This window comes from Syngnathus leptorhynchus, chromosome 2, assembly GCF_054491065.1.
Source record: "Syngnathus leptorhynchus isolate UIUO chromosome 2, UIUO_Slep, whole genome shotgun sequence".
Lineage (NCBI taxonomy): Eukaryota > Metazoa > Chordata > Actinopteri > Syngnathiformes > Syngnathidae > Syngnathus > Syngnathus leptorhynchus.
In genome coordinates, this window is record NC_141196.1 from 5,092,164 (window position 1) to 5,111,007 (window position 18,844).

Genomic DNA, 18,844 nt, shown 5'->3' on the forward strand with positions numbered 1-18,844 from the left:
AAGCGTTAAAAAAGCATAGTGGGCACTTGGATAAAGCAAAACAAACAAACAAAAACATCAAAGCAAAAAAAAAAAAAAAAGAAAAAGTCAAGTTCAACTGAGTAGATTTATGCAGTTTATGAATAAAAGTAAAAAATATACATCAGTATTCGGACAGCTGCTCATTTTCTTAAGCATTTCTTACCGGCCATTGCAGCTCCATTCAAATCTATATACACACACAATGTATACATTATCAACACGGGGGGGGGGCATCTTCTATACATTTATGTGAGCGGAGTGTCAAACCCAGCGCAGCAAATTAAATGTAACAAAACAAATCAACTGCAATTGCATGTGAAGCACCATCAAAAAACACACACACACACACACACACAAAAAGTCCGGCCTTTTTTCTTTGGTAGTGGAATAACACCCACGAGCGGAGCGTCTCGCTGATATCAAGTCGACTGAACTTCCCACATGTTGGAAATCTTTTGCATGGCAACCTGAGAAACGTTTTTTTTTTTTTTTCATCCAGTCAGTAATGTCCATATCCCACGGACATTCCAAATCCCAGACGGAGGCCCAGCCCCAGACTCTCCCTGAGCCCTCTCAGTTGCTCCTCTCCCAGCCGGATCTTGTCTTCCAGCTGCTTCTGCTCTACCAGCAGGGCTGCTTTCATCTTCACAAAGTGGCTGAAGGGGACACAAAGCAGACATGAGGTGGGAGCCATCGAGCAGAAGCGGGATCCTCCTACCTGTAGTCTCGGTGTTGCTCGGGAGAGAGGCATCGGGCCAGAACCCGGCTGACGGCCTGCTCCCTGCGGTCGACGTGGTCCTTCAAGTCCTGGGCCTCAGATAGCTGCCTCATGAGCTGGCGTTTTTTCTCCAGCAGGGAGAGCTAGAGAGCAAGATTGGATTGAGTTTCCCTCCAGCGGAGGTTGAGATGACCGCCATCTGTTGAGAATGACCTCCTCACCCTTTCGTCATCTTCAGTTTCTGGGTTGAGCATGTCCAGCGCCGTCTCCACCCTCAGCAGACGCCCCGAAAGCGACAGCAGCAGGCTGACCACCTTGTCCAGGTCTCCGATGAACATGCGGAACTTGTCCACCTCGTTGGGCTTGCACACGCCCACCACCATGCCCTCCACTTCCTCCCCCAGCTGCACGTTGGCCCGGACGTCGTCCTGAAGCCCCCGCTGGGCTTCCCTCAGAACTCCCAGTTTCTTTCGCAGGCTCTCCATCAGCTGTCTCTATACGTGTGGACCAAAGAAAAGCGGTTAAGACGGGCCGCCGAGCGACAGCGGGTGACGACGAGGTAGCTCACCTTGTAGGTAAGCTCGTCGTCTTCTTCCCGCTCTCGCTCGGTCAAATCCTTCATCTGGGACAAGAGCTGAGCCTTGGCCGCCGACGTGCTGTAATAGGAGGAGCAACTGGAACTCGCGCCCGACTGCCTGACGGGGGAGGACGATGAGATATAACAAAAAGCTCGGGACATTCTTCTCTACCCAGACTCAACTTTGCTTACCTGTCCAAGCTATCAGTGTTGTGGAAGGCCCCCTTCCAGCTCTCCGTGCCTGACTCTCCCTCACCGCTGTGAGGGAAGAGCTCTTCCAAGCTCAGTCTCTCCCCGCCGCTCTCCGGCTCCTCCTCCGCCGAGCTGCACTCCGTCCGGACGCCGCCCACCGGATCGGCCCGCGGCTCAGTTAAGGTGTCGATGTCCGTCTCCAGGACGGTGGCCGGCAAGGCGAAGCAAGGAAGCTCGCTGGTGAGCGGCTCCTCCTCCGTGGGAAGTCCCTCGTCTTCCTGGAAGTCGTCGATGTCCGTTTCGAAAGGGACATCCAGTTCTGCCTCCAGGCTGTGGGTGGGACTCGGGCTGAGGGTGGTCTCCGACTCTGTTCCGGTTTCCTGGATTTTTGGTGGCTCAACACTCTGGGCGTACATCTGCTGCTGCTGCTGCTGCTTGTGGTTCACCACAGAGAAGGATTCGGGAAGTAAAACACCATTGAGGTGTCCATTTGCCACAGCAAGTGGAACGCTTTGAATTCTGGATGACAGAATTTGCTCCCACTCAGCTCCAGATCCGGATGGTGGCTTGTGAGAATTCCACATCTCATCACTGCAAAGACACACAAGATGAAAACAATCTCGGGCTACCAAAAGAATAAGCCAGCATATTTTAGCGGACCTGTTTTGAGGCGCAGGCGGGGCTGCCGTCTCGCTCTCGTGCTGATGGTCCAAGTACGTCGGCATCACCGGCCTGAAGCCCCGCCTGGAGAACATGGGACTGGGTGGGGCGATGGAAAAGGAGAACTCAGGAAAGTGAGGGCGATCGGGCGAGATGTAGACGAAGGCGGCGTCTGGAGTCCGAGGCTGGTGGCAGCTGCAACGCGGGCAGCCTTCCGCCGCCGCTTCCTGCCTTTGCGGCGGGAGGCTATACGACCTCTGCCTGGACGGCTCGGCGCTAGAAAAGCGCTGTTCTTCCGAGGGCGGTTCCGTGCAGGGATGTTGCGGAGGGGCGGTCGAAGAAGAAGCAAATAGCGTGTGGTGCGATGATCGCCTGCGGTGGAACTGCTCCCACTTGGGCGGCGGGGGCCTCGGTGGTGGTTTCTTCTTCTTCTGGCTCAGCGGGTCCTCCGCCGTGTCCGCTCCTTCCTCCACTTCCCTCAACATCGGGCCGACGGAACGCGACCGGCGCTGACCGGCATGGAGATCGTTTTCCGACATGGTGCGGCCCCACTGCGAGAGGGGGGGTGCCGCGTGTCCGTTGCAATCGTTTCTGTTGCCGATCGCCCGTCCCGGGATCCACGATGGCTGATGATGCAGACCGATGCCGTCCTCAGGCTGCGACTCCCGTCTCCAGCCGGTGTAGTCTCTGTCATGCGTGTAAAATAATAAAAAATTGAGTCATGGCTCAGATGCACCGACAAAAATCTTCTCAAAAAAAAAAAAAAAAAAAAAAGGGGCCATTGATATGGATCGAAATCAGCTGTCTCGAAGATTTATAATGATTAATGATTCATGTTAGCGTGATGACTTTTCTTCCATAAAAGGATATATTTTTTTCTTGGTTACATCGACAATGTTTCATTTGCTATTATTTCATAAACAGCTTGAAGCAAGCACACTTGGCCTCTTATTTGACAAAAGGTGCAGACCAGAGAGACTTTTAGCCTCCCGAAAGCGATGTTACACAATACGGTGTAAGAATTGTTTTTATTCATATGGAGCGAGGGTGTGTGAATATGCGCATAGAATATTTTAAGAAGTTTAAATGTGTTCAAAGAGGCCTCAGATTTTCACTCAGATTTTATTCAACAAATTGCTATTTTTGATTTTTTTTTTGGGTTGAGACAAACTTCCTGGCATTTAGATTAAGATCAGGGACACGTCCTAATAAAGCGGAATCCCCCATCCAGCCACTGGCTTCCATTTTAAGTCTGGATGATTGCTTTGCTTTCCACACTTGAAAGTGATTCCAGCCAAGCAACAGCCAAGTATGACTGGAGTGGGCTTTCCTGCCAAGCCCTCAACAACCCCGACCACCCGTCCAAATTCTCCTGGGAATCACTCGGGAACAATCAGGCAGAGAAGACAGACGTGAGCGCACATTTGCAGAAAGGTCACCGAATACAGAAAAGAAATGTCTCACCTCTCCGTCAAGCTGTACTTTCTGTTCAGTTTGCTTGTTTCGTGTTGCTGGGCAGGATACTGGGAGGACATTACCAGGTGATCACAACACATAAAGATGGCGTTTTCTTGTTTTTTTTATAAACATCAAATAAATGATAATAAATTACTCACTTGTGCCGGCATGTCACTCCTTCCCTGGTACAATGTTGGTTGGACTTGGCTGCCGTTGCTCTGATGCGAGTGATCTTGAAGATTCCCGTCTGGCTTCCTGCAAAACTCTTTCCTTTGCCTTCTCATCTCTTCCTCTTCTTCCTTCTCCAACTGGAGCTCCATCTGGCGTTCCCACAGTCTCACCCTTTCCTGTCGCTCTTTCTCCCTGAGCCTCTCTCTTTCCACTTCCCTTTCCTGTCGTTCCTTCTCCCGCTGCATCTCAACTTCTCGCGACGTGTTGTCCCGAGCGCTCTCCTCCCGTTCATTACTCTGCGCGCGCTCCTTCTTCTTTGGTCTGTCGCACACCGACGGCCTTTTGTCTTGGTCTCCCTTTGAATGCCGCGGCTTTTCTCCCTGGTAGGAATGCCTCCGTTGGTTTGTGGACGGGCCCCTCTCGCTCCCTTCCTGATACTTCTGAAGTCCGGACGCCTTGCTGGTCTCTTCAAAGAACTTCCTCCTATCTGCAAAAGGAAGGATGTCGGACTCCTCCATCCGGGAACAGGAAGCGGAGTGGGCGCAGGTGGGCGAGGAAGTGAAGGCGCAAACGCCGTGCCTCGACACGCTCTCGCCAACGACGCCATACAGTCTACTTGGTTCCGGTTGAAGTTTATGCTCGGGAGTCCAACGCCAGCGGCGGGCCTTGCCGGCCGGAGCCGGCTCCTCCACCACTCGGACGCCTACACGGAAATTGGGAACACCCGTGTCCATAATTTGAACGGATGTGGTCGTAGATGCTGAATCGTCACAATTCTGTTTGACCGAATTGATTGATTTCTCGTCTTGTGCACCAAATATCACTTTGGTTTGGCTTTTGTTGACTTCAGCGTCCGGGTCTTCAGACTCCTCGTGGAGATCTGCACCGTCCTCTTCCTGGACCGTTTCCCCGCAAGAGTTCAACGCTCCTGAGCCAGCGCTTCGTTGAAGTTGGGCTTTCTTTCTCTGGATCTCGTTTCGGAGGTTGGTCGCAAAGCGCTCGCTACGGCGACGGTTTCTCCGATGGTTCCTCGAAGAGTTTGTTTTTTTCGCCGTAGCGTCACTGACATTTAAGTTGTCTTCACTTCTTCTCTCATCTCCCTTCTGCTCTTCCAGTAAAGTGTCGACGCTTGCGGCCGCACTAAGAGGCTCAAAATCTCCTCCGAGCATTTGGTCAGCAGGGTCCACCCCGTCTTGTGTTGATGGCTCTGCTGTGTCCTCAGGTGCGCTCACAGAGCGGCCCCAAGGGTGGAGATGTTGGATGACTCCCCTTCCTTCCTCCGAGAGCACAGATTCAGGAGTGGAGCAGCAGCTGTGCCCCCATTTCTCGGCCGGCTCCCGGCAACGTTCCCGACTCTCCGCTGCATCTGGAGATGCTGAAGACCACCGACTACAAGAAGGATGACTGTAAGCTTCCGGCGAGGAGTTATCCCTATTCAGCTGTGAACATCCAAGTTGTGTCTTATCGAGGTCTTTTTGCCACTGAAGACGAGTAGAAGCGGAATGATTGATTTGCGACTCCTCCTGAAGCTCTACTGAAGCGTGTAAAGGGAACGAAGCAGGTCCGTCAGGGAGCTGACGAACGGTTACGTCCAACTGGTCTCTCAGATCACATTGGCTCTGACTGTAGAAGCATTCTAAATGGCTGCTTTCTTCGACTTGTTGGAAGCCGTTAGCAGTTCCCGGTTCATTGGTCGGAGAAGGCGCCATTTCCTCGTAGGCGATATCAGTCGGAGCGGAAGCGCAACGTTGGTTTGGAAGATTCGGGCATCCCGGATTGTTCTCCACACTGTGGTCGGTGTTTGGAGAGTGAGCGGGACTGCCGTGTGCTGCTATTCTGCATTCTCCATTTCTTATCAGGTCAAAGTCCCCGCCCTTCCACGACGAGGGTCTCTCTTTGGGTTTCTGCCTGGGCCTGTTCAATGAGCTGAACTTGAAGCCCACCCGCTGTGCCTCGGCCCGGGCCTCGTCGGATAAACGTCCGTCCGCGGCGGCGGCGGAGCTCGGACGAGCCGGCGCCGGACTTTGCGGGAAGCCGTCGGCGGAGCATACGTCAGCGGGCCTGAGCGGCACCGCAGCGTAATCGGACATGTTTGAGCTGGCGGAGAAGGAGCTGTAGGCCGAGTCTCTCTTGCTGTTGAAGAGCGTCTGGTCTACGGGCGAATTGCGCGAGTCGGAGTAAGGTTGCGGGATGGGCGTGGCTGTGTCCAAGCTCTCCATGGAGCCCAGGGAACTGCTCCGATCGGTGGATGAGTAAGGTCTGCACAACTGGCCCCACTGCATGGGCAGGTCACTGAGGAGATTGGTAAAAAAAAAAATTAATGACCAATAAAATGTACTTTTTAAACATATCGTAAATAAATGAACTCACACAAAAATGCACAACTATTGTCTGGCTAAATAAAAAGGACAGTTTGGTCTGTGATTTGACCTGGACAACAGTGGGAGGAAGAGAGGAAATGAGACAGGAGCAGGGACGGGAAATGACAGTCACTCGTGGCCAATGAGGCACGACGGGGAACATGCAAGCCAGCCGCTTGGCACAGACGCAGCGGCACCAAACACATTTCCAGCGTGCGCCTTGTGTGCACGGCACAAAGAAAGCGCCGTTTGCTGGACTTCTTCCTCTCTTTGTCCACTTGGTCTGCCATTGTGCGCACACGCACACACAAAAACACATCTTTTGCCATCTAAAGTGAGTCTAAAAGAGGAGTATGAAATAATTGATTCCTATCAGAGGCTGGAAAAACAAGGACAAAATTTTTCTTTTCTGACTCAGTCAAGTTCCCATTTTCTTTGAAGGAACAACATTTTCAACTTCACAAGTTAATAATAAATAAATAATAAATAATAATAAACACAAATAATTGAATACAACAAATGAATAAATCAGCTGGAAAAAACACGGTTTGGGTGTGGAAATCAATTAGATAAGTGGTTCTCAAACCGGGGTACCTGGACCCCTGGTGGTCTGCAAGCTAAAGATTGGTCATCTGCAGAAATTATTCTTGCAATCGTTCCTGGGCACAAATAAATCTAAATAAATAAATAAATAAATAAATAAATAAATAAATAACGGTCACTGGAACATTCCGTTTTTTTTCTCCAGAATAGTTTTCCTGCGACTTTCACTACAAGTGGTATTGTCGCTGAATTGGCGTTTTTGAAAAGATCTTTCCAAGATCCCATGTAAGCACGAAACACGTCTGAAAACACATACTTATACACGAGACTATTTGGAGCCGTGTTTTTTTGTTTGTTTGTTTTTTGACAACGCAACATCCCAGTGATTCACCAAATCGGCCGTCTGGACTGTCCAAATATGAATCCTCCCGAGCAGACGCTCTCGACGTTGTCGCTTGAGATGTTAACACACTTTGGATGGAATGATTACGCACAAGGTCCACTCGACTGCAGCCCCGGTGGGACAATTGAACGCAAAACAAATGAAATCCTCATTCCCTGGCCAACAGACAGACAAAGAACAGCTTACTTTCTGATTGGTTATCACACTCTAGTGTTGCTTTAGAGGGTTATAAATAGAACAAGGGCCTTCCTGCGTGGGATTAAAACGCCATGATGTCAACCGTACGCAAGTGACATTTGGCTACTGGCGGTGGCAAAATACAAAATGAGGCACGAGTCGAACAGAACAGTCCAGTGAAGCCCAGTTTATCGGATTAGTGTAGTATTTGTAAACCAGGGGTGTCAAACATACAGAGCGAGGGACAAAACTGGTCCGTGAGGACAGAACACAAACGACTTTTTCGCAAAAATAAACAGTTGTTGCTAATTTTCTCCACTAGATGGTGCACTGATGACCACGAAAACGACATTCCGAAATGTGGCTGTTATACGAGATTCAATGGAAAGATTTTTGTTAATTTTACACTGCAATTAGAGAACAAAAGAGAATCTTTTCAAAATGCACTTTGCAGTATATAAATGGACCTTTCTTGATATAAAAGCTAATCAGGCTACAACATTTGGGTGGAAGTGGCCCCTGAATTTAAATGAGTTTGACACCGCTGTTCTAAACCTTTACATGAGTGCTACGGGCATGCATTTTCTCTGCTCTGTGGTAACAATGACTAGTACAGTTTGGTTGGGGACCTTCCCTGCCTTTTCCTTTTGCCATGAATTCCAGTGCATTAACATCCAGTAAAGCTCAGTGCTGCCCATCCGATTGTGGCGTAAAGCGGTACTGCATCCCAGATGTGCCACTCTAAATTCTGTTGTTGCTCACCTGTTGTCACTCGTGTTCCAGGTTAGCGTGCAGGCGCAGGGGTGGAGCTGCATGGCAGGTGGAGCGGGAGGCGGGGGCAGCGGGGAGGAGTCGGCCGGGAGAGGGAGGCACGGCGGGGGAGGCGGAGGAGGAGGGAGGGGCACTTCGATCGGAAGCCAGGAGGGAGGTCTGATGTGTGGGATGCTGCGCCTGCACAGACAAGCAGGTAGAAGCAAATGGTGACAAAACGTTCGGGATATTAAGCTTAACTAGTTCGATACATTGATGAGACCCTCGCTGCCACCTACTGTGGTGAATGTGTAATTACACTTTAACCTAGCATATTCCCTGGGGTCACACATGCCGCCTTGGCATCCAACCGTGCCAATTCTGCTCGTCATGACAGTAAACTGTACCAAAAAAAAAAAAAAACTGACGGAATGTCGGATGTTGGCACCATGAGGAATAAGAAAGGAAAGCAAAGCAAAGCCTTTCGGATTGTGTCGGGTAAAGCAGAAACATTTCCGGTGACAAACATAGTCCTTCCTTGTACGTCTGGAAGAAAGCAGGAATTAAACAATTGCAAAATATCACTTACTGAAAATTCAAGTCATAACTAAATGAAGAATTATTTTCCGGAAAGTTCCAGAAATTCTGCCGATGAATGCACGCTGGCTATCGTCTGTGCCTTCACTGTATCCCGATGAAACTTTGCGAAAAAGACTTTTGCGGCAGTTCCAGAAAGAAGCTGAGAGTGAGACGAGAGAATTGAAATGATGACGGAAATCAAAAGAGAAGCGTCACATTGAGAAAGGGATCTGCCGGAATGTGCCACTTCATGGCAACAGCTGAACGATAACGCAAAGGTCGATCGCGAGACGCCTAATCTGACTCACAGCCACACGTTACATTCGCCCGCCAATGCCAGACAAAAAGATAAGCGGCCAGACAAAGACGATAAGAAATCTTGCTGCTCACAACACAACTGGATCACGTTGACGCAGAAACCCACCAGAATGACGGAACTATCCAAAGGCAAATGTCAAGTTCAACGCGTTTGCTCTCCTCGTCCAAACAATGAAGCCTCTGAGATCCCGGATTCTGGGCTCAAGCTCCTCCTTTCACTGGACCGGAGCGCCCGGCCGTGACCACCGAGGGGGGGCCTCGGAAAAAGGGGATCCCGGCGAGGAGCTCGCGGCGCCGGCGGCTCCGGACTAAGCGGGAAAGGCCGGACAAGGATTTTCACGTGCCCTCTCCATCCTTGTCCCTTCTTCCTCGCTCCTTCTTCTCACTCCAAAATGTAACTTTTTCTCGCTCCCGCCCTTTCCCTCTCGTTCTCTCTCTCCCATCTGCCTCCTTGGTACGCAGGATGCGTGAGTCAGTCCCAGAGGAAGTTTGTGGAGGGCAGATAAAGTACGGCACCGCCGCTAAAATAATAGCAAAGGGTTCCGTGCTGTTATTGTTTGATGGGGAGGAAAATGCGGAGGTACTTCCTCCTCCTAAATGGCTTTGAGGAAAGGTGACAGACGAGGGGGCTTTTTTCCATTCCAAAAACAACATATGCTGAAAGAGGAGCTCTGAAGGAGAACAGTTGCACTCATTCCAATGAGACCGACCAAAGTAACGAGACGGGGACCGGATCGGTTTTTTTTTTGCCAGTAATAAATAAAGGACTATTGTTATATTGTTTGTCTACCTGTGCTGCTGTGCTTTTTGTGTTCTGTTGCTTCAAGCATTATAAAGCTGCCACATAGATTACCTTTCTTAGCCTTTCTATGGCATTTTGCATAGCACGTTAGCATGAAGCTAAAAGTCATACGGTTATTTTCTATGTTGTATTTTGAGCGTCACTGACTATCTCGAAGCCTCTTTTTGAAAATGTGTTTGGCATATTTTGAAATGAGCTGCGTTTCGTTTACGGCCAGCGTACCAAACTTGGTCCGTGTGTTTGACGGTTAGTTCCAACTAACAACCTGAGGTCATTAGTGGCCTTAAACTATTTCCTGGGCAGACTCCATGAGGATGTGTGTTACGTGCATGCGCGTTGCTTGACAGATTCTTTACATTCTTCACGTTGCCATCAAAGAGCTGATGCGGGAAAGCTTAAACAAGCTCACCTCCTCCGCTTGCTGCCGTTGTGTTGCCGCCTGCCATTTGTTTGCTTTAAGGCTCTTGTGGTGTGTGTGTGTGTGTGTGTGTGTGTGTGTGTGTGTGTGTGTGTGTGTGTTCCATGTCATCGGATACAGGAATGATGATTGATCATTAAAAAAACTATTAATCCTTTCAAGAAAATGATTTACATGACATGAGCCACAACTATGGCTTGTGAAGGCAACACAGAGGCGGCAAAATAATATAATAATTAAAAAAAAAAAAAAAATACACAGACCATAAAAAATGCAAGCAATTGAAAACTGTTTGGCATCGATGAATGAGAACAAAATAGTGTGGTGCCTTGAGATACGAGTAGAACCCGTTCCATGGCAGTGCTCGTACGTCAAAACACTTGAACCTCAAATTAACTTTCCCAACTGAAATGAATGAAAATTCCACTAATCCGTTCTGACCATGAAATATTTGTTGCTTCACGGGTTTTCATTGTTGCCTATGGCGTTTTCCGTTATATGTTAGCATTACGGTAGGAGACTAAAGCAAAAAAAATCACTTTTAAGTTTACTTTGATAGTAAATTTGAACTGAGTGAGCGATCAAGAGGTCTTGAGGAATCCCAAGAATGTGTATTGTTGGTTTGGGGAGGTAGTAGTGGGGGTCAGACTATTGTGTTGCAGGCTTCTTGGCAGCGCACTCAGTCCTGCACTGGTCCCCGGAGAGCCGGTGGCACTACAGCTAAACAACGGGATGTGTGTGTGTGTGTGTGTGTGTGTGTGTGTGTGTGTGTGTGTGTGTGTGTGTGTGTGCGAAGTCAAACTCCCAAACAATTATGCATGAATGTGAGCCAGCAAAAGTCTTTGTGGTGCAGTGAACCAGCATCTGCTAACAACAGATAAGCGACAGTCAGCAAGTGCAAGGCAAACCAGCTGATGGTTTGCCACCAGTTGCGACTCTGCTTCGTTTCCAACTAGTTGTGATTTTTCTTCCATTAAAAATGGAACTCAGTTTGATCAGAGGCTAAAAGTGAATTCAAGAAAAGAAATGAAAGTCGTACAGATGGTAAAATGTCTTTTTAAATGTACGAGAGCTTGAAAATATATATTAAAAAAAATATTATTTCGAAATTGAGTTCATCTATTCAAGTTCAATATTTGTACGACTTGCCATCTTACTCTGCTTCCCACAAAACGTCCAAAGTTGAACAGGATACGACTTTGGGAAGAAGAGGAAATTGCGCACAAGTGGCGGAATGTCCATTTGCGGCAAAACAGGAAAGGCAGCGAGATGAACATTTCCAGGTGATGGCAACAAAACCGTCACCATGATTTTTCTCATCCGAAAAATGAATTACGAAAGAGCCAAAGGTTCAACTGACCACAATCATGTGGGAGGAAGCCCACATAGTGAAAGAACATGAACAAATGGCACGTTTTTTGTTTTTTTTAACTTTGCATTCTTGATCCTCACTGACTTGTTTAAGCACATACAAAAAAAGCTTCCTTGCTGAAATCCAACCCAAAACGGACCAAAACATAAACCGCCGTCCACCCGAGCTTCTGGCCGGTACTTGGAATTCTCGTGGTTTCCCCATATTTAGCCTGCGAGCTTCCCGCTGGCTCGTCTTTCTGTCGGGAAACCAAGATGCTTGATGGGAACACGTTGCGACCAAATGTCCATCGCAACATTCAAGAATTTATCTGGTCAACAATGGCCCAGAAACGCACACAAACTCTCCAAACAACAACAACAAAGAATTTCAAAAAACATTTCCAAGCCTCCTGCAAAAGAGGAGCTTGGCTTTCCACACTGACATCATCGGGTAAAAATCCAAAATGAGGTTTTGCGCGCGTCTTCTGCAAACTCAACTGAATCTAACAGCTTTGAAAAAGCAGCTTTGTTTTGCTTCTATATAACACATTGTCATTACGTATAATTTAATCATAATTCATAATTGAATAAATAATAATAATGCTCATCTTATTACACAAGTCGACACACTTTGGTGCTTTCATTTGATCCACTACTTTTCAAAGGTCACTAACAAACGAGGTTAAAAAAAATAAATAAATACAAAAAATAAATCATTTTTTCCCCTAACTTTATCATTGATACAGTGAAATCTAGGCTTTTGTGACAAATCTGCCCCAAAAAGTCAGACTAAAAGCGTACCGTATGAAAACCAAAGCAAACCTTCCAAATCGAAATAATGCAAATCCAATCAATCTGTTCCAGACAGCCAAAAAACATACGTTTTGGAGAATAGTTTAACATACAGAAAACCATATCAAAAATGTAGATGACTATTACAATGGATGAATGAGCATTAAACATCAGTTATACTTTTTATTAGCAAAAGGTTCATTCTGCAACCAGACAGCCAATGACTGAAGCTTCACCGAGTAAGCCTGGCAATCATTTCATCAAAAGCAAATATTTGGAAAAATGGGGAATATGAAAACCGAGTTTTTGCAACACTCATTCATGGCTCATTGGGGTTGGAGGAGGTGATTTTTTTACCTCCTGACGGCGATCTTGAGGGTCCTGTAGGAGCCCTTGATGAGGATGAGCGCCTCCTGTCGGCTGCCGTAGAGGGCCGAGCCGTTGATGTTGATCAGCTCGTCGCCCACTCTCAGCTTCTCGCAGCGGGCTGCCTTGCCTCCTTCCTCGATCTGGACCACACACACACCGGAAAAAGTTACCCTCACAAAAAAAATTTGGAAGGTGACCGTCACCATAGCAACTTTCCCTTTCTTCATGGCGCATCTTCAGATGGCATGCACAAACTCACATTCCTCTACAATGCGTGCGCATGCAGACAGGGTGAGGTCACGTTTGCCATTTGAAAAAGTGAGACAGAGAATAATAACTGCTCTGTGCACTTTCTATACACACACACACACACACACACACCCTTCCTTTTTATTTAAGTACAAGTGGGAAATTCACCTTGTTGTGTGTGTGTGTATGCGTGTGTGTGCGTGCGGGTGTGTGGGTGTGCGTGCGTGCGGCTAACTTCCCATGATTGTACCCTGGAAAAATCCCACATTGGCCACAACCTGTCAGCACTCAACAATCACCTGATACACACACACACACACACACACACACACACACACACACACACACACACTGATCTAACTGTATTTAACAAGAGGCTTTTTCATCACAAACAATCCCCACCAGTCTGATGAGTGTGCGTTTGTGTGCTCAGACAGATCGGATTAACACACTGAAATAACCATAAAGTGCAGATGTGTGTGTGTGTGTGTGTTTGTCTATGAATGTGTAAGGCGGTGGCTCCACACAAAAAGGCTGCAAGTGAAACTTGACATTAGTGTGAGGTCAAGGCCGAGAAAATGATAGATTCTTGCTTGGACAAAGTCTGTCAACAGTGCGTGTGCGTCTTTCCACAAACGGAAAAAGAGGCAGAAGCTTGTTTGTTTTTGAGGATTCAATGGTGCAGCAACACATGTAGACAGACAACAACTGTACTCACTATCATATATTCATCCTCTATTATCTTGGTGACGTACTAATGAGCTGAGGAATTCAGATGTCTCAATTGACAGTATGTCCGCCTGTCTGTCTGTCTGTCTTGTACTCCTCGCAGAAGGAACAGTGCAACAAATATACAGTAGATGCTGCTGGAACGGATTAATGCATCTTTATTCATCTTCAATGATTAAAGATGCTTTGAGCAAGTCAATCCACGAGTGTTTCACCAAGTGCCAACATCCACACCTCTATAAAGTGTTTGCTTTCAAAATACGACAAGTCGTCCTGCGGTGGCGCTCTAACGCCCATTAGCCATCCAGAAGAAGAACATCTGTTAGCGTTTGGCTCCTAACAAAGACGCCCTCAGACAATCCAGAAGACCTCAAAATGGTGAGGCCTCCTCTGAGAACAAGGAGAGGAACCGCGGCACGTCGGACAAATGCGCTTTGGACCTCTGCCCTCCGCTCGCAGCCGTGTGAGCTTCTCCTCCCTTCCTCGTACAAGGCCTTCTTTATCAAAACGGGATGAAGGGAGGGGGCCTGCATGGAAAAAGGAAAAGCTCCCACGCTCAAAGAGTAGGAACCGGCCACAAGTTACGAGCCATCGGCGTTTTTTGGGCTTGATATTGCAGGCCAAAGTTGGACTTTTTGAGCCAGCTTCAAAAGTGAGCGCCGGCATACTCGTGGCTGTTTATTGATTCAAAATGAGAACACTTGCGAGCAAATGCTAAATGGCCAACCACATGATGTCATTCTCTAAGCCACGCCCCTTTAAAGGCGCACATTGATACACGAACAAAATCCACTATACACTATTATCATTGTTTTGTTTTGTAGTTTACATTAAAAAATCCAAATGTGTGTTTCAAAGAGCGGAACACAAATCCCAACTTGATGTTCTCAGCGCAACTCCCATGGCTCTCGCGGTAAGGGGCGGAGTCAGCGAGGTTACGCGCACAATGAGAGTTTTGTCTTCATTTTCCACCTCCATCTCGACTCTGGCCAAGCTTAGCCACCAGTGCTGAGCTCCCGCCCTGGAATGTGCATCTAAAGTGGCAAGAAACTGTAAACATGACAACAAGAAAAATGGGAGGACAGGATGACAAAGCAGGCCTCTGGTGGAAAAGCCAAAGCAGAAGCGCAACCAAAAGGAAATGTTCCCGGCAAGAATGAATCATGTTAGAAAAGGGGCGACAGCGACATTTTGCAGCAATACACAGACGCAACTTTCTCAGAATAGTTTTTATTTTTTTGGTGCAAAATTGTACATAACCACAATACCAGCAGTTTTAATGGAAAATGAAAAACCACTTGAACTAAAGTTGTACTTATTAGTTCGTTAATGTCTGGTCAATTGTTTTATTTGATTATTTTACATTATGAATTTTGTTTCCATTTATAATAACTCATCTGAGTGGTGCTATTTCTTTTGTGTGTATGTGATTGAGCAGCAATTGTCACTAAAAGATGAGCTTTACTTTCAAACTAAAACGTAAACAGAGATTTACACTGAGTATTTAACATTTAGTTCACTAGCTTAATGCTAATGCTAACTAGCATTCTCGATGCAGTACTTTAACGCTTAAAGCAAGAAATTGAACAACATAAGTAGCCAATATAACACGCACGTTTTTTGTCTTGCGCAAAGAATGACTGAATATTAGTGTCGTCCTGATGAGCTGAGACGAGTTGCGACAGCCAGATAATCAGTATACGCATCCGGGTTCTACTGCCCCCAGGTGGCCAAAACAGGCAACAACAACATAATAGCCATTCAAGCGACGGAGTGAGACACAAATGGTTTGAATCAAATTTCAGTCAATTTAATTATATTATCACTGATGCTTTTATAGAGTCCGATATCACAGATTAAAATACGTGTTACAACATTTTTGTTATATTTAAAGTTAAAAAAAAAAAAAAAAAGATTAAAGTCTAAGTTATATTGTGGTCATTTTGGAATAAATTGTGAACGTGTTGAAAAATCAAGGGCCTCAAATTGACTGGAACCTCCGCCCGCTGTGTCCAGACGCTGCCCGGGTGAAAGCGCTTAAGGCTCCAGATCGCAGATAGACACATTCCAGACACACCCAGACACCCAGACACACACACACACACACACACACACACACACACACACACACACACACACACACACACACACACACACACACACAGGCACAGACTTAAGTCCAGAAATCATTAGACATTATGCACATCACCTGAACAGAGACAAATAACCTACCTGTGTGACACAATATTCATGAAACACACACAAGGTGAATTTGTGCCACAAATATTTGCAGTCTCGCTTATTGTTTGTACACAATTGCTGTGACGTCACGTGTGTTTTTACTTAGTCAGGACAATAACACACACTGGACAATTGCATTGCTATCTGATGGCAGCACACAGAAGACTGCCTGGAGTCTACTTTTACTGGAAGAAAAAAAACTACAACACACACGCACACACACACACACACACACACACATCCTGGGGTCACTGCATTGCCCGCCTTCCAGCATGTCCAAAAATTCTTTGGCACAATCTTGAGTTTTGTGTCAACATTGACAGCGGTAGAAGGAGAGATGAGGAGAGGAATGTGCTCATTGGCGATGTCTCCCTTGGATAGAAGTACATGCATACGTGTGTGTGTGTGTGTGTGTGTGTGTGTGTGTGTGTCTGATCAGGGATTGGGAATCTTGCCACACTTGCATCTTTTCCACATCACCACTGACAATAGTTGAGCAATTGAAAAATGTTTACGTTGTGCAAACTAGTGACGTGGCCGGCAGCCGACGTGCCGTCACACGACTGATGATGAGTGTGTGACGCACAAGCACGGACGTCTACACACACCCCGCAGCAGCAATTTGTTGTGCTTCTGCTGGAATGTTGACCAAATGGCTTCAATCCTTCTGCTGTCTTAAAAGCCTGGGGGACCCCCACCTCCCCACGAGCTGCCCCTCAGACAAAGTGCACGCATTCTCATAGGGCTGGGCACCAGCACACACACACACACACACACACACACACACACACACACGCACACACACACACACACACACACACACACACACACACACCAAATTCTGTGTGTGTGTTGGACTCTCACGCGGAACCAGAACAGCTCACACAAACACTCAGACCTTCTGAGCTTGACATCGCCACAGGACACAAAAAAAGCTCCACAGTCCAGTTTGATTTTTATCTCTCCCACTCACATTTTCCCAGCATGCGTGTCTGCGTGTGTGTGAGTTTCCAGATGAATGAGCTATGCTTTTCCACTGCCTGGCCGGGTCAATGGAGATGGAGGCTGTGCAAAATGTACACCATAGACAGTCATGTGACATAAAAGTACACAATCAGACACAGCAATGACTCCTGGCAGTCTTATTAATGAGGACACGGGTCCCCGTAAGATGCTGGCAAACTTTCCGGAGCGTTCCTTGACTTTGCTTCAAAGCCTCAGCGGTAAACAAACACAATGTAGCTCAGCTTCAGACTTTACGAACACAACAGTGTCAACAGATTTGATCTCTGCATGGTTCAGAAAGATTGTCCAACACTGAAACAAAACAGGTGGCTTACTTGAAGTTCCAATCTGTCCCAAAATTTCAAACTGACTTCATTTTGAATAACAGAAATAATGCAATAGATTAAGAGACGCAAGGTATTTCCCATCCGTTGCCCTTGAGAGAATGTTCTGATGTTATCAGGAACATGTTGGGAAAGTTAAGGTAATGCTGGCTAGCCGTTGATTTGACGAAATGACAAAATATGATAAGTAAGCATGACGTTAATTCATAAAAGAGGCATGTGATTTTGTATTGAAAAGATTTTTCGTGGTACTGTCCCAAAAACCTCTATTGTACACATTTGCCAGTAAAAATTAAAAGTGCAATAATTTATCAACAACTAATCAATCATCAAATTGACAACTATTTTGAGAACGCTTGTTTTACTTCAAAGGGTGAAAATCCTCAAAATTTCAGCTTCTCAACAGTAAAGATTGATTATCATAGTGTTTTCTAAATAAAAATGTTGGCAAACACAGCTTTTACTTTGAAAAACAACATTTTGGACGATTTTCTGACAGGCGTTACAGACCCAATGAGTAAATCAGCGTCATTTTACATTAGTCCATTGTTAATTTGAAATGACATCCTGTTTTTCAACAAATCAGTGCAAGTGCATTCTAATAATGAAACAAACGCATCTACATTGAGTACTCGTAGTACGTACTCGTCAGTGCACAAGTGAGTTGGGATGGAATCAAGCGAGCCACGTTGGGCAACCAACAATGCAAAGGCCAGGGCGAACATGCAGCGACTTTGCGAGAACGCCTGACTCACTTTGGTGATGACGAGCGGCTCTCCGTGCTCGGTGCCCCCCTTGAGCGTGAAGCCCCACGGCGCGCCGCCGCTCAGCTGCACCTGAATGCGGTGGAAGGAGACGAGTTGCTCCACCGTCTCCATAATGCCGGTTGTCGTCGCCGCCGCCGCTTCCCCATCGGCGCCGTGGCCACAATGGATGCACTAGCCGCCGAGTCGAGTAAAGGACGCGAGCGGGGCGGCTCAAGAGAGTGGGAGGGACTTGGATAAAGTTTGGAGGGCCACTTTGTAGCCCCGCCTACTAGCTCGACCCCCTTGGGTATGATTGACGGCAAGCTCCGCCAATGGGAAGGCAAAAGTCCCCATGCCGCTCAAAACTCCGACTTGTGTATGCGCTCTTAAGTCTACGCTCATAAGAAAATTTAGCGAGGCGTTAAACGTTAACTAGTAGAAATGTAGAATGTCGGTATTAGCAGTGGTCGAAGTTAGTTGTCAACTTAGTGCGCAGTATTGCCTCACTAGCTTTCCCTCGAGCGCCCCCTGGTCGTTCTGCTACTTTTCTGCACAAATGTCACCAACGTCACGAGTGAGATGTTATTTCTAAGCACAAAAAACAATTATTGATAAGTTAGGAAAAACTCAGTTTAACCTTCATCGTGTGTACTTTATTTTGCGATCAAAACAGACGTTTTACACAACTTTTTTTGGGTCAGTACCTTCAGTGTGTTGGTTTATTTTATTAAATAGACCTGGAACAAATTATTAGATAATGCTACTATGAGTTTTAATACTTGGAATGATTTGTAAAGCCTCAAGTTTTTCAAAAAAAATCCTGAAGGGGGTTACAACTATAAATAAAGTCAAGTCAAAATATTCATGTT

General features: G+C 46.8%; 1 protein-coding gene across 2 annotated transcripts; it reads right to left on the reverse strand.

Annotated features, from left to right (window-relative positions):
• Nucleotides 1-102: 102 nt before the first annotated feature.
• On the reverse strand, nucleotides 103-18,230 carry shroom4 (shroom family member 4). Of its 2 annotated transcripts, XM_085904753.1 has the most exons (11): nucleotides 17,985-18,230; nucleotides 12,650-12,801; nucleotides 8,043-8,231; nucleotides 3,785-6,089; nucleotides 3,633-3,691; nucleotides 2,169-2,855; nucleotides 1,509-2,099; nucleotides 1,308-1,434; nucleotides 961-1,233; nucleotides 740-882; nucleotides 103-677 (listed from the first exon to the last, which is right to left on the reverse strand). In XM_085904753.1, exons 1-11 carry the CDS (start codon nucleotides 18,105-18,107, stop codon nucleotides 521-523), a joined length of 4,806 nt encoding a protein of 1,601 aa, XP_085760879.1. In that variant the 5' UTR covers nucleotides 18,108-18,230; the 3' UTR covers nucleotides 103-520. The 2 variants fall into 2 exon arrangements, with proteins under 2 accessions (XP_085760879.1, XP_085760870.1); XM_085904744.1 differs by having other exon boundaries at nucleotides 1,509-2,855.
• Between the last annotated feature and the right edge of the window lie 614 nt (nucleotides 18,231-18,844).

Bases quoted from the DNA above. Each gene is read 5' to 3' on its own strand.
- shroom4 (XM_085904744.1), bottom strand. From the start codon at position 18,107: ATGGAGACGGTGGAGCAACTCGTCTCCTTCCACCGCATTCAGGTGCAG. The intron at 6,090-8,042 runs GTGAGCAACAAC...CAATCTCCTCAG, and splicing joins TGGAACACGAGTGACAACAG to TGACCTGCCCATGCAGTGGG. The intron at 678-739 runs GTAGGAGGATCC...TGTCCCCTTCAG, and splicing joins GAGCAACACCGAGACTACAG to CCACTTTGTGAAGATGAAAG.